At 38.6% G+C, this 12852-nt stretch overlaps 2 protein-coding genes across 3 annotated transcripts in view; one reads left to right on the top strand and one right to left on the bottom strand.

Annotated features, from left to right (window-relative positions):
* The window catches only part of LOC108755434 (nuclear migration protein nudC), a 90286-nt gene that overhangs the window by 16179 nt on the left and 61255 nt on the right, over nucleotides 1-12852 (top strand). The window lies entirely within an intron of this gene.
* LOC108755435 overlaps nucleotides 1-12852 on the bottom strand; it is a 61963-nt gene that overhangs the window by 13303 nt on the left and 35808 nt on the right. Inside the window, exon 1 of one of the 2 annotated variants that reach the window (XM_018498430.1) lies at nucleotides 5141-5895. The exons of the other annotated variant lie outside the window; for it this stretch is intronic. Within the exon in view, the coding sequence (XP_018353932.1) occupies nucleotides 5141-5290 (150 nt within the window). The 5' untranslated portion in view covers nucleotides 5291-5895. Of the gene's footprint in view, nucleotides 1-5140; nucleotides 5896-12852 lie in introns of those variants that run through there. 2 annotated transcript variants of the gene reach the window in all.

Raw genomic sequence — 12852 nt, 5'->3', positions numbered from 1 at the left:
ATATGTAAATAAAAAAATTAAATCATTAATTTATCAATAAAAATCGACTATCATGTGGTAAAATCCATGAATAAATTTGATTAATTAAATAAATAAAAGTAGTTTATTATTAAGATTTAATTTGTATTTCATACATGAAAAAGAATATTGTTAATTGATTTCTGTTTTGTTTAAAGTAATTTTTGAGCTATGTACATATGTATATATCGGTTTTAGTGATCAAAATCAATAGAAGAATTTTTTTTAATCATTTCTTATAAAAAATGATAATCTCTGCTTAAAATAAGGCATTAATAATATTGATTTGATCCAATTTATTTTTTAATCTTTAATGTGATCTTTCTTGAAATCAATTCTCCAAATATTTGTTACACGACGAAACTTCTGGAGCTCTCTGCGTGACAACCAAAAGGAAAAATATGAAATAACTCGCTTAGGTGTTAACTTGTGTCTTGCCGCGTACAGATAAAAAATTATTTGTCCCACCGAAGGATCCTGTTCTTAAGCGAATTCGCGTCCAAAATGAATTGCATCCAGGTCTTACATAAATCCAATTTGTAACCTGCCGTGTAACGATTTTTCATTCCGTCACGAAGCTAATGCGACGCGCAATTATATTATTTTGTTGTGCACGGATAATCCGATCAATGGTGAAAAGGAAGACGCTCGTTAATAATAAAATTGAGTCTCCAACGGAAGAATTTAGTAAATAGTTTCTCTTTCATTTCTTGTAGTCGGATGTTAATGTCATGGAACTTCCCTATATAGTCGGTATGTTGCAATCAGTCGAATAATTTTGTTGCAAGATGCATGAGGGGGATTCGACCGCGTGACGAATCATGTGCTAAATGTGAACGCGAAAGTGAAATCCTCGGATCATTCTGTCGATCACGTTCCCCCGTAAGGCTAAAAGAGTCTTAATCTACAATCCACGAGTTTTCTAAAGAGATTTACCCTCTCAGAATGGATTTCTAATCCTTTCCGAGACGGACAAGACAAAAAAGAATATTCTTGACATACTTAATTATTATCGCAGCCTTATGCAATATAAAAGTACAATATTAAGCCAACAATAAAATTAACTTATTGTCTTCAGATAAAGGTATAACGTATATAAATTTAAGTTTATAAATTTTTAAAATAAATCTTTACCGCACAATGTTATAACACATGATACTGGCACCGTAGTACTTGGCACGCGAAATTTACAAATTGATATCTAAGATTATTTTTTTTAGAATTAAAATTTTTTTATTTAAAAGTAAATGTTCCTCCATTACTTAATAATAATAAACATTAAATATGATTGTCCGTACATCGATCTTATTTTATGATATAGAATTAATTGAAATCTTTTCGAGAGGTAGGTGCACGAACTTTAAGAAGTGATTAAACGCAAAATAATTTTATATACTTAAAAATTTGGATATATTCAACTTTTTCAACACGAAACATTTAATTTTTACGTTAAAAATATATGTAAATAGCGATTTTTTAAAAATATATATTTATTTATTTACAACAAATTGTACTTAATACTTTTTTTTTATATCTAAATATATTCATGATTTTATTTATTAAAATTCATGATCTAAAGAGAAATTGTGCGCTACTACTAAACTTCGAACGCGATGTTTTTTGTAATCAGATTCTTCATCTGATTTCGCCGCGTTGCTTGAGGTCGAATTAATTACTTGAACGATTATAATTTTATCCTGATAATCCTTATAATGAATCATTTCTATACGATAGTATAGGAATTAGTCGAAACTTTTTTACTTAATAAACTATTTGTGGTTATTCTCGTTAGGCCGATGTTCGCGCTTGCTTTCAACGCGTTAAGAATAAGGAAGCGATCGTTTCTGACACGCTGCTGCAGTTTGCATGCTAAACAAGGTGATAGGTTAGTACCGTTGCTAATTTCCTACACATAGCTAATTTGCTCTGTGAATTCACTTGTGTCCTGAAATAAATATTGTGTGTTCGTTTGTTCGTTCGATATAGATGCGAACGTCGCGTGAGGCGTTTTTCGTCGTGAGGTATTTTATACTCGTTCTTTTTCCTCTCACAATGACGTTAAGTACCAAAGTTAACGTTTGCCTTTGAGCACTTCGTAATCACTTCTGCGTCTTCGAGGCACGCCGTGAGGCAGAAAAAAGGGAGATTATACCTTGCGTGACTAGTCGTTCGGCAAACGACACTCGTTTTACACGTGCATTCTTCCCGTCCGCACCTCTTGAAAATCTGCGACACGATAATAAAATCAAGCAGACGATTAAAATTTTCTACTCGTTTCATTACAAATAGCGTAGGAAAAAATCAGATTCGGATAAAAGCCGTTTGGTGTAACAGAATTTTTTATCCGTAGGGAATCATTGCGCTGTCATGTTAATGATTGATATCGCTTGTGTATAACGAATGATCGATACCTTCGAATTTAATTGGCAGTCCTTTATCTTTTTCGATCGATATATTATTGCGAGATGTCACATCTATAAGATAGGCATTGGCGTTAAGATTCGATCATTATCCAGCTGTCATCTTCTAGTCATCTAGGTATTTTGTTTACTCAACAGTCTCTTGCCATTTGAATAATATTTAGGGCGATGCTTGCGCAAATTACACACGTACGATACGATACAGATAAGAGACGAAGTCATAAATCACTCTACAGTTATTTTTCATTCTACAGCAAAAGTTAAACGTGGGACGAAATGGCCAGAAAGGCATAAATTGAGATTAAAAAAAAAAAAAAATATCGGACAAAGTGTCTGGGGAATTAAAATTTATGACAATTGGGTGTATTATTGGGATGTCAAAATCTTATTGCTTCACGCGTAAAACATCACCCTGAAGAAACCTGTCTTGTAATAAAATCTAGATGAACTTTAAACTAAAGGGCTTGAAACGTGTAAACTTTTTGTTAGTCATTAAAATTTTCTTCGGTCGTAAATTAAAATCCCGAAGAATTTATGTCGGACAAAAGCAAGGTCTGTCACGATAACGTTTTGCTTGTGCTACACCTCGCATGCGCCTCACGCCTGGACGCGTAATCGCGCAAGTGAAGTCGTAAACATTAAAATTATAAGAATTATGGAACTTACGCGTGAGATGATTAATGGCTCACAGGTGGCTGCTTACCGCCTTGTTGAGATCTCTCGTTCAACCTGCGGCGGTAGAAACACGTAGATTGTTCTCTTGCGACAGCACCCGCATCCGCGCTTTATTTCTTTGACCTTAACGTCGAATCGTTATAAAAGACTAATGTACGGACGCTCATAAATTCCGTACGAGACTTCAGAATTAAATTAGCGATCGACAGGCGCAGGGAAATACGCATGGCGTAGTGTTACGGAAGAAGCCGCTAATGAGAATTTTATTAATTATTATCAAGCCGGAATTAGAATTTTCTGAGAAATATATGTCGTTTTGCATTTTTATGATATGCATACGCGATGAGATTGAAATATTCTGCGTTTGCTCGAAGCGTGAAAGTTTTAAGTATCGGTGATATATAAGGTGAAACTGAATCTTTTACTGTGAATTAATTAATAGTGTATTTTCGCGGCTGTTGTACGGCTTCTGGTAAAAGTCGCGTGATTATGCACGCGACGTTATTCTAATTAGCTGCTATTAATACTAAAGTAAACGTTGACGTTACGAGAACGTGAACGAGAGAAGTCGGGTCGTTTTTCCAGTTATGGAGTATCGCGCGCCGCAGTCTGTCGTACATAAAACGAAACCGAAAGAAAATGATATCGCCCATACACTGAAACGCCTTGCGAGAACCGGGATAATCAAACATATAGGGTGTCCGGAAAACCGTCGTTTTATTTTTAACACGATCAATTCTGTGATCTTACGAAAGTAGACTTCTTCTTTTCTCGAACGAGAGTCGAAAGGTACTTCCGTATCGGAGAAATTGTGTAATTATGCGTGACGCGCGCGCTATTGTTGAGCCGCATCTTCAAATGCAGGTAAAGTTAATACCTGCTATCTCTCAGAGAGCACGGAGGGATTCTCACGGATAACAATTACTATGTAGTTAACGTAGAATATCAGCTGGTGAGCGTTCGGAAAGACGCTTTTTATCTAATGCGATATTTTCTTCAGTCACTTTCGACATGAGATGCATTTACATGGGAACAATACTGCCCTTCGTTTCCCAACCCGGCAATGAGGTTGTAGAACTCCGTTTCTTTTTTGCATTACATAAAAACTTGGATGGCTATCAAGCTTATTAAGTTATTTGCGGTGAACGGTATTACAGTGTGTAGTCGTACACACGTTGCCCATGAACCTAGTCCATTCGACGCCTTTTACCGGAATACCTCGATTATTAAAATCGCGCTGCCCGTTAAGGCTCGCCACACGCGTACGTGCGTTGAACTTGTTCCTCTAGTTCTCCTAGTAGTTCTGCGTAACAGATACCTTTCAAGCATCAAGATCTCGCCGTCATAAATCATCCGGCCGAAGTCCGTGACCAAAATGAATCTAACGTCGTTGTGTGCATGTAGACGTATACATTTTTCGAATTTATACTAGACGGAAGTTGTTTGCGCCGGTGAATAGAATCGAGTTTTAGCTGCGCGTCTCATCGACTGTTTTACGATGCAGAGGAGTCTCGCACGGTAAACGCGGGTATAATTAACGGCGTAAATATATTCCCGTTTTTAGTAGCCGTGTCAAGAGGTATTTTGCCGTAAATTTTGCGTATGACCTATTGGCTCATTAACTCGCTTCGATCGTTTCGTCGGATTCGATTCGTGATTCGATGATTACGCTCGTGATTCCCTTTATATGTGTTTTTCCGCCGAACCAAGAGACACTCGTCGCGCAAAGCCGTGAAAGTGACGGTTCGGGTCTCTCGCGAGCTACGACGTAGCTCGTTGATCGTCGATGTAGAGATCGAAACAAGGATGAGCAGCAGCCGCCTGTGAATGAAGGCGGAAGGAACGGCGAAATAGAAAGCCAGCGGCCGATAAAAAGCGGGAGACACGCGTGATTTCCGCGACGTTGCAACTTCCCTTTCGTACTCCCCCTCCCCGTTCATCGGCTCCCTGAACATCGCTGACGAGGTAAGACGTTACTACATCGAGGATTGGATTATCGAGCAGCAGCTGCCGCGCAATGGACTTACGTCTCTAATGGTACCCTGGCCGCCGTTGGAAACCTCTTCCACGTTGATACGAATAGCCGACATGCTACGAGGCGTCGCTCCTTCGTCAAGCCACCCTGACAGAATACTCTCTAAGTTGTTATCGAAAGATGATGCTTCCTGGATCTTCATCAGTATTATCCGGGGAGTCGTTCCTCTCGTCGAACGTCCTCACGAGATCACCACTCCTTGGCGTATTGGCTAATGATCTCCCTTGTACTAAATTCACGGATTCCACAAGAAACCCACCGTCGGTCACCCTCGAAGAACGAATCGATTTCTCGCGCGAGTGCTCCGTGCGTGACTATCGGCGTTTAAATTCGAGATCTTCGCCTTCTCAGCGGTATTCAAGAGAGAGAGAGAGAGAGAGAGAGAGATCGTTATGAAGCGCGTATATCCTAAGGAATATGATTAGAAGACAGAGTCAAATCGGAGCTCGCTGTCCTCTCTGTTTTCGGAGCAGGACAATGCCTCGTCGTCTCGTCAACTAATTTTCCTTCGGACGTGCGCGAGCACGAATTTATCTCTCGCGATCTCTTTGCGAAAAATCTTGCACGGAATCACCACGGAGGAAACAACCGGTAGTGCGCTGGTCACTGTTGCATGTAATATGTGTGTGTGTGTGTGTGTGTATGTGTGTGTGTGTGTGACGCGTGTTCCGCGTCAGTTAAGAGTACCGCACGCCGAGTATCGTCGTGATCGTCTCTCTCGCACGCGTGCGACTAGAGCCGCCGCCGCATCTGGCCTTTGGACTGACTGGCACCAGTCCACCAGATCGGTTTTATACCTTCGTATCTCCCACTCTCACGTTCGCTCGCTCGCTCGCTCGCATCGCGGCACGTCGCGATTCTGCACACGGGCAGTTCCACCACGGTCGAGAGAGGATCGATCTTTTTTTCTTCCTTCCCAGACGCACGTACGTGGTGACGGTTGGACCCATGTATCGTGCCTTGTCCATGGCGAGGGGGAGACACTTCTCCGTGGGTGCTCTAGGTATCAAGGACAGACGGGAGGTCGAGAGAAGGCTCCATCATCCTGCCCTAAGTCCGGTTGACGTATGCACACGTATCCGGCCGCGGGTCGTGATCAATCCCGTTTACCTGTCCCGTGGATACAGGAAATCGATAAGCGCGGACGTGAGAGCCATAAGTCGCGCATTATCGTCTAACGACCGCGTAACGAAATCTAGGAAGTACGTGGGGGTTCGCTCTTATCTCACAGATTCCGATTCATGTAACCACACCTCGACGCGCGAATTTTATTGTTGCGTGTAGACAGGGAAAGGTGCGTATCCCTTGTCTTATCTCTTGACTTCCGAGAGTGGTTTCAATGGTAGCTGGGTAGGTTGGCATTTGTTATTCTTTGGTAATACGTAACATTTGCTTTTTTCTAGTATATATACAAATTGCTTCAAATGATGAATAGTGATAAGAATAACGTGAATTCGAATAACGATAATATGCGCGGTGATCTCTTGTTTTAATCGAGATTTTATTAATGATATTATAAAATGTAATGAGAAAATTTTAATCGATTTTCATACAATCGCTTTTACAGAAATGTGATATTCTTGATGAAAAATTCCATTTGTGAAAAATAAAATGGCCTCACATTATCGTTAAATTAAACATTAACTCTTGCTGTCATGAAATATCAGTCTTGTACTTTAACGTGTAACGAAATGTCTGCTTTTTTTTATTTTTGTGACAAAGTATCTGTAGTCTTGTACTTCACCTTCGGGTGTGTTTGTCGGTCGTAAGAAAGACCAACGACCGGAAGCAAGTTCCATCTTATCGCATGTTCTTTGGTTTACCTGATTTTTTATGCCAATTCGGGTAATTTGGACCTCGTCTTTTGTTGGTCTATACATCGCTCGTCGTCGCAACTCACGAACGCGCCCATAATTTTCCACGTGTATTGCATATGACAGCGATACTGATACGAGAAGAAAACAGAATTCTGAATATTTCTTTCTTGTCGTCAGGTCGTTCTTAACTCGGGAATAATCACCTGAGTGTTTTTACACTCTAGCGGCAAGAAAATGTAAATTGTAAAAATATTGTTTTGTATATAGAGATATTATTTTACATATTTTCTTTCTTCTTTTATATAATTATTCTTTATGAACCTTTAAATATATTTTATCGAAGATGGAATGAAAAAATGTTATATTAATTAAAATTTTAATTTCTTTTTTCTTCAGAAAAATTATCACAATCTATTTAACGTGCTTATTCCGTTTATATTTGTTTGGCTTCTATGTTTTTAAATAAATATTAATGAATAAAATTCAAAACAATCAAAGATATAGTTATTAAAAAATAATAATAATTTTAGTAAAATGTATATAATTTTAGTTGAAATGTAAAAACAGGCGGTTACATAAAGATTGTTTACATAAAGAAAAATCAGGTAACTACTCTCGTGTTAGTGCAAATTCGCATAAATAGCGATGTGGTAGAGTAGTAAACCGTTCGTCGATTTAGTTCTCTCTCTGTTCATGAATGCGGCACGCTTGAAGAAACGCATCCGACACGATGGCATCTCCGCACCATCGTATTACATCTATGCCGTTGGAACAATCGCGCGCTCCATTTTATGCAACGTTGAAGGCATGTGCCAAGGCGTGTGAATCGCACGTTTTCTTTTGTACGATCAGACTGGATAAAATGAAAAACGCCGACCGTGACTACTGTTGACCGAGTATTACAGAAATTTTGTAATACCTACTCGACGGTCGCGTGGGAGGCGATTGTTCCCTCCCGCGATATAGCCAGTTGCGGTAATCGTGATTAATCCTTCTATTATGATAACATTAACTTTGTAACATTTGCATCGCGATAAAATAATGATTCATCTCGTGAAATACTAAATTTTTTAGACGATATTAGCCAGCGATGCTTGAAAGCTTGATCGATTGAGTATATAACACTATAACAGTACAGGCAGAAATTACGCGATGCGGGCTGGAATCATGCCTGATAGCGATTAACTCTACATTACTCGCCTGCAAGTTTTTTCGCGTAATTAGTCACGTAAGGTGTTTCTAACGCTTCAACATTATCATCTCAATTTTCATTGTTCTCTTTAATGATTTACAATTAAATAAAAATTGATATTCTTCACGTCCTTTAGGATAAAGATAAATACGGAAAAAAATTTTTTTTTATTATGAAACAAATTACATTAAATAGATTAATATGTATAAATAGTATCATATATTTAGCAAAAAAAATTCTATTTATGAAAGAGGAATTTTTCTTAGCATTTGCTCTAAGCAAAAAAATTTTATACGGGGAGGCACATATATATGCCTATGTTTATAATACGTATTCATCTATTAAAAACTGGATAAATGAATTAAAAGTGTAAGTTCTTCCATAGAAAATTCCACTACATTTTTTTTATTGAAACCATATATTAGAGAAAAATCCGCTAGAATTAAGAGAGGCTAAAGAATGGAACATTTTTTTAGAGGGTGAATGAATTGATTGAGATACGATTGAGGATGTTTCAGACATTCCACGCGGATAACGAAGGGTTCATGATTTTCGACTCATCGCCTAGATAGATTAACCGCAACGGAACGATGATCTTTTATGCAATAAAAGAGATTATCAGCAGCAATCGTTTGAATCCAACTTATCAAAGGTAGCATCACATCGGCATCCAGTTGATCCGCGTAAAAATACCATGATTCGATCGATTCTGGGAAGCTGCCTCCTGACGTATTTCGACCTTGTTCAGACTGACTGACTCAGGCAATCTCCAGTTTGCGAGGACACAAGGCGCGCTTTAATACATATCTCGCAAATTAGGCCTAATCACTGCGTTCAGCTCTCTTTCCGTGCAAATTAAATATTCCACTCAGGAATCGCCGCGCAGGCATATGTAGCGCTCTATTTCAGACAAGGACTAACGTACCACGGCTTCCTTCTTGGACTGTATCCTTCCTACCCCGACTCCCCTTTCCCCACGTCGTTCAATTCGTGGTCCATGAGAGAAACCTACGAGGACGTGATCTCACGGAACGTGATCTCGATCTCGTCGGGAGTCAAGTGCACCGTCCCTTCTCGACCGACCTCCGGTCGCGCTCGGTCGCCCCAAGGCGAAAAGTTACGTGGCTTTTATAGCCCGATCTCTCACGAGTTGCCATCACGGACATCTCGCAAAAGTCGCTCTTTAAACAGATCGGCGCGTGCCTGCGTCCCATATCGATAATTTGTTAGATCACGCCCGACCTTTATACGTCGTCAATTAATTTTCGCTCTTTTTTGTTTTGCAATAAAGAGAAACTTCGCTACGGATATTCGCGCAAGATTAAGCGTGAAATTAATGCCGATAAGACATTAATTAAGTAAAGTCAGTAAAGTCTTGTATCTTTCGATTTATATGCATGTAGGTAATAATTCCTTTAGATATTTCAAGCTCACTTTGAATACTTTCAATGAAATTTTGTTACAATTATTTTATGCTCCAATTTTTTAAGATATACGAAAAGTAAATAATTTCAGTTCAATATTATAATGTTTTCCAAGATATTTGTGTGTGAAAAAAAAACAAAAATTAGCTGTAATTGGCGTAAAGGTTCTATGTATATGGAAGAAAGTGCAGCGAAACAGAGATATTTACATTGTATACTTGCGATTATGCTCGCCATGCAATTAGTCATTTCTACAGTTGCTTGCTACCCATTTTCTTAAGTATATACCAGAGGACAAAGTCTTTGCTTATGAGCCGATTAAAGTTATTAGCCGTATTTCGCAAGCGGACATTAATCGCGACGCTGACAAGTTCTGAGATGTTGGTTACTCGTCGTCGGAAAAAAACGGGTACATCCTCACGTGCAATTTGTACGGTTTCCATTAATGGCGATTGTGCCTCGATTGAAATTTAAATGTGATTACGAGTTACACGCGCGCGGCGCACCTACGCGCGATTTAACGACTTGTGCTCGTATCTATCACGATTGATTGCGTGCCAGAGAATTCCTCTTAACCCTTTATCACACAATTTTTTTCTCGGAAAAAAAAAAGCGTTTTATAAACTCCTTCGACGCTTTTATTCCTCCCGAGTCGCAGTGCAATCAACGCCATCGTATTCCGCAATTATGTATACCGTATTTATAGCTCTGACTGAAAACGTCGATCATCCTTAACACATCGTGATAACTTAAACTATGCAGTTAATTTTCAAAATACATTATTGGTAATCCTTTTTTCTAGAAACTCCCTTCTTCTAATCGCATGTTTGACTGATATTTATTTTTTTCTTTTCTTCTTATTAGCTGTAAAATACTAAAAATATCTTAAAAATAATATTTTACTTCGTAAAGAACAGTTTTGTTGAAGTATCTAAAATAACTTAGCTAAACACATACTAAATCTGAAAATGATTTTGTCAAATTGTTAAATTTATGTAGGATGCTGGCTGCTAGAATGTCAAAGTTTTTGCAGCATTACTTATCGTACTTGAGTTTTTCATAATTACCTTGGTAGTTCAACAAAATTATTTTCAGATCTGTATCTACTTAAGTTTTTAAATATACTTCAGCAAAATTGTCCTTTCCGTATATGCGGTTCGCTGTATACGATATAATTTTGTTTCTTTCTGGAACAATTAAAATCTCGGTACACGCCCCTAGGATTTTTTGTTTACTTTCGGACTCGGTTTGGTCTCACGCAAATCTATCAACCGTTTCCGGTGGGGCAAGGTCGCGCTTTCGACAGCTTCCTGATCCACGTCGCGCACTGCTACCGGGAGGATAGTATGTGGTCCCACGCGCACCCGGTAAAAACACGTACATTCAATGGTATATCGATCTTTTTCGATCGCGAGCAAGGTTAAAAGGGATTGGTTTTGCCTCGCTCTTCCTTCTCTACGTTTCACCGCGCCCACCCATTAACTGTCTTCGTTTATGCCTACGTCGCTTTTCTCTTCTCGCGTAGCGTATTTCGTCGTGTTCGCCCACTCTGAACCGATATGCGAACCTTCGCTTCGGGAAATTAATTGCGCGCCCGTCTACCTGTCCCTGCTGTGTACCACCTCCCGTGCCTCTTCTCTCGACACTTGCTCAAGAGTCCACGTTGAAGTCGATCGTTGGATACTACGATGCTTAACGCACGTACGTTGCGCTTCTCTTATAACGATGAACGTATCTCCTAGGATTTTCCAGAATGGGCTCGGCAAAGATTTTCTTAAGTAGTGACTACGAAGTAGTGGTTAACTTTAAGAAAGCTTAAAAATCTCCTTTATATTCTAACTTGACCAACAAACGTTACTAATGTTCTATCTTGACCCCACACACTGATATTTGTTCACGTCTGTCAACTTCCTCAATAAATTCGATGGTAAACTTTGGCTTATGCAGATTATGTAGATTCTATTTACTCACTCGATGGACTTACGTGATAAAGTGCACGTGACAATGATGCGCATGAATATCCAACCATCGATCATCGCATGTTTGACCATCTGTGAGAGAGCGTCATTCGCAGAGATACAGAAAAAGCGAAAGTATATAAAATTTTAGACTAGATTTAAATCTGAAAATAATTTTATTGGACCACATCAATATTATTATATAAAATAATTCGCTCAAACTGGTTACTAGAATATTATAACTTTTTGCAGTAATGCTTATGATTTCTTAGACAATTATTTATGATGGTTTAATACCGGAAAAAGACAATCTGATTGTATTAATTGAAATTATAGTAAAAAATATAGATAAACTAGAGTTTTCTCTGATAGAATCTATTAGAATTCTAGTTGCGATAACCAGAATTTTGTTCAGCGAATAAAATTATTTTTAGATCTATGTCTAGCTAAATTTTTAGATACTTTAGTAAAATCGTTCTTTCCGTATAGATTATTCTCTTGATAACTGCGAGAAGATAGTGTTAACAATCGTATAGTTATGATTTAGTACAGAATGATTGATTTCGTAAACATACAGCCACAGGCTATAAAGTATCTTGTTAATATCAAGTTGATGTAGTATAACGAGACAAAGAAATACGATCTAGTTAACATTACTGACCGTAATTATGTGTCTCCGTAAACTTGTCTGTGCAATTGCTAAACTGCCGCCAATTGCTAATTGCCATCCCTAATTACATTTTTGCCGACGGACCAGACAGCACGATGATGCATGTAACACGACGCGTGACTGTATGCTGCGCAAGGAATTCACGCCACCGTACCTCCATTAAGCATGCGATACCAAACTTTCCCCTGTAGTCGTGCCAAAGACAGTAGATGACGAAACGATCATGGGCGGGTTTAAGCTAACGCCGCTTGAATCGTTCGTAAAGTGTGAAATCTCCGCGACATTTAGATGCCGCCTTCGGTTATCTCGTCTAGCGCGAGGAACAAAGAAAAAAAAATCAACGACCTTTAATTTGAAATGAACTATAGAGTGTAAACGATTCAATTTATTTGCGAGAATAGTTATTATAATCGAATCTATTGGAATATTTAAAAAAAATTTTTATAACGATTTGTATAACGGCTTATTATTTAGTGAATGCGTAGTAGTGGATACAAGATGTTTTTATACAATGTTATATTGGAATTTCGTTATCACATCATTTATTCTAAACAAGCTTTAATACTAGGTTACGGGCTGATCTTGTGTCACATATCGTGCAAGAATCCCGACTCGACTTCCTAATTAGCATACCGTTGCGATG

The sequence above is a fragment of the Trachymyrmex septentrionalis genome, unplaced genomic scaffold (assembly GCF_001594115.1).
Source record: "Trachymyrmex septentrionalis isolate Tsep2-gDNA-1 unplaced genomic scaffold, Tsep1.0 scaffold87, whole genome shotgun sequence".
In the NCBI taxonomy this organism is placed as follows: Eukaryota; Metazoa; Arthropoda; class Insecta; order Hymenoptera; family Formicidae; genus Trachymyrmex; species Trachymyrmex septentrionalis.
This window is presented reverse-complemented; position numbering and strand designations above follow the sequence as displayed.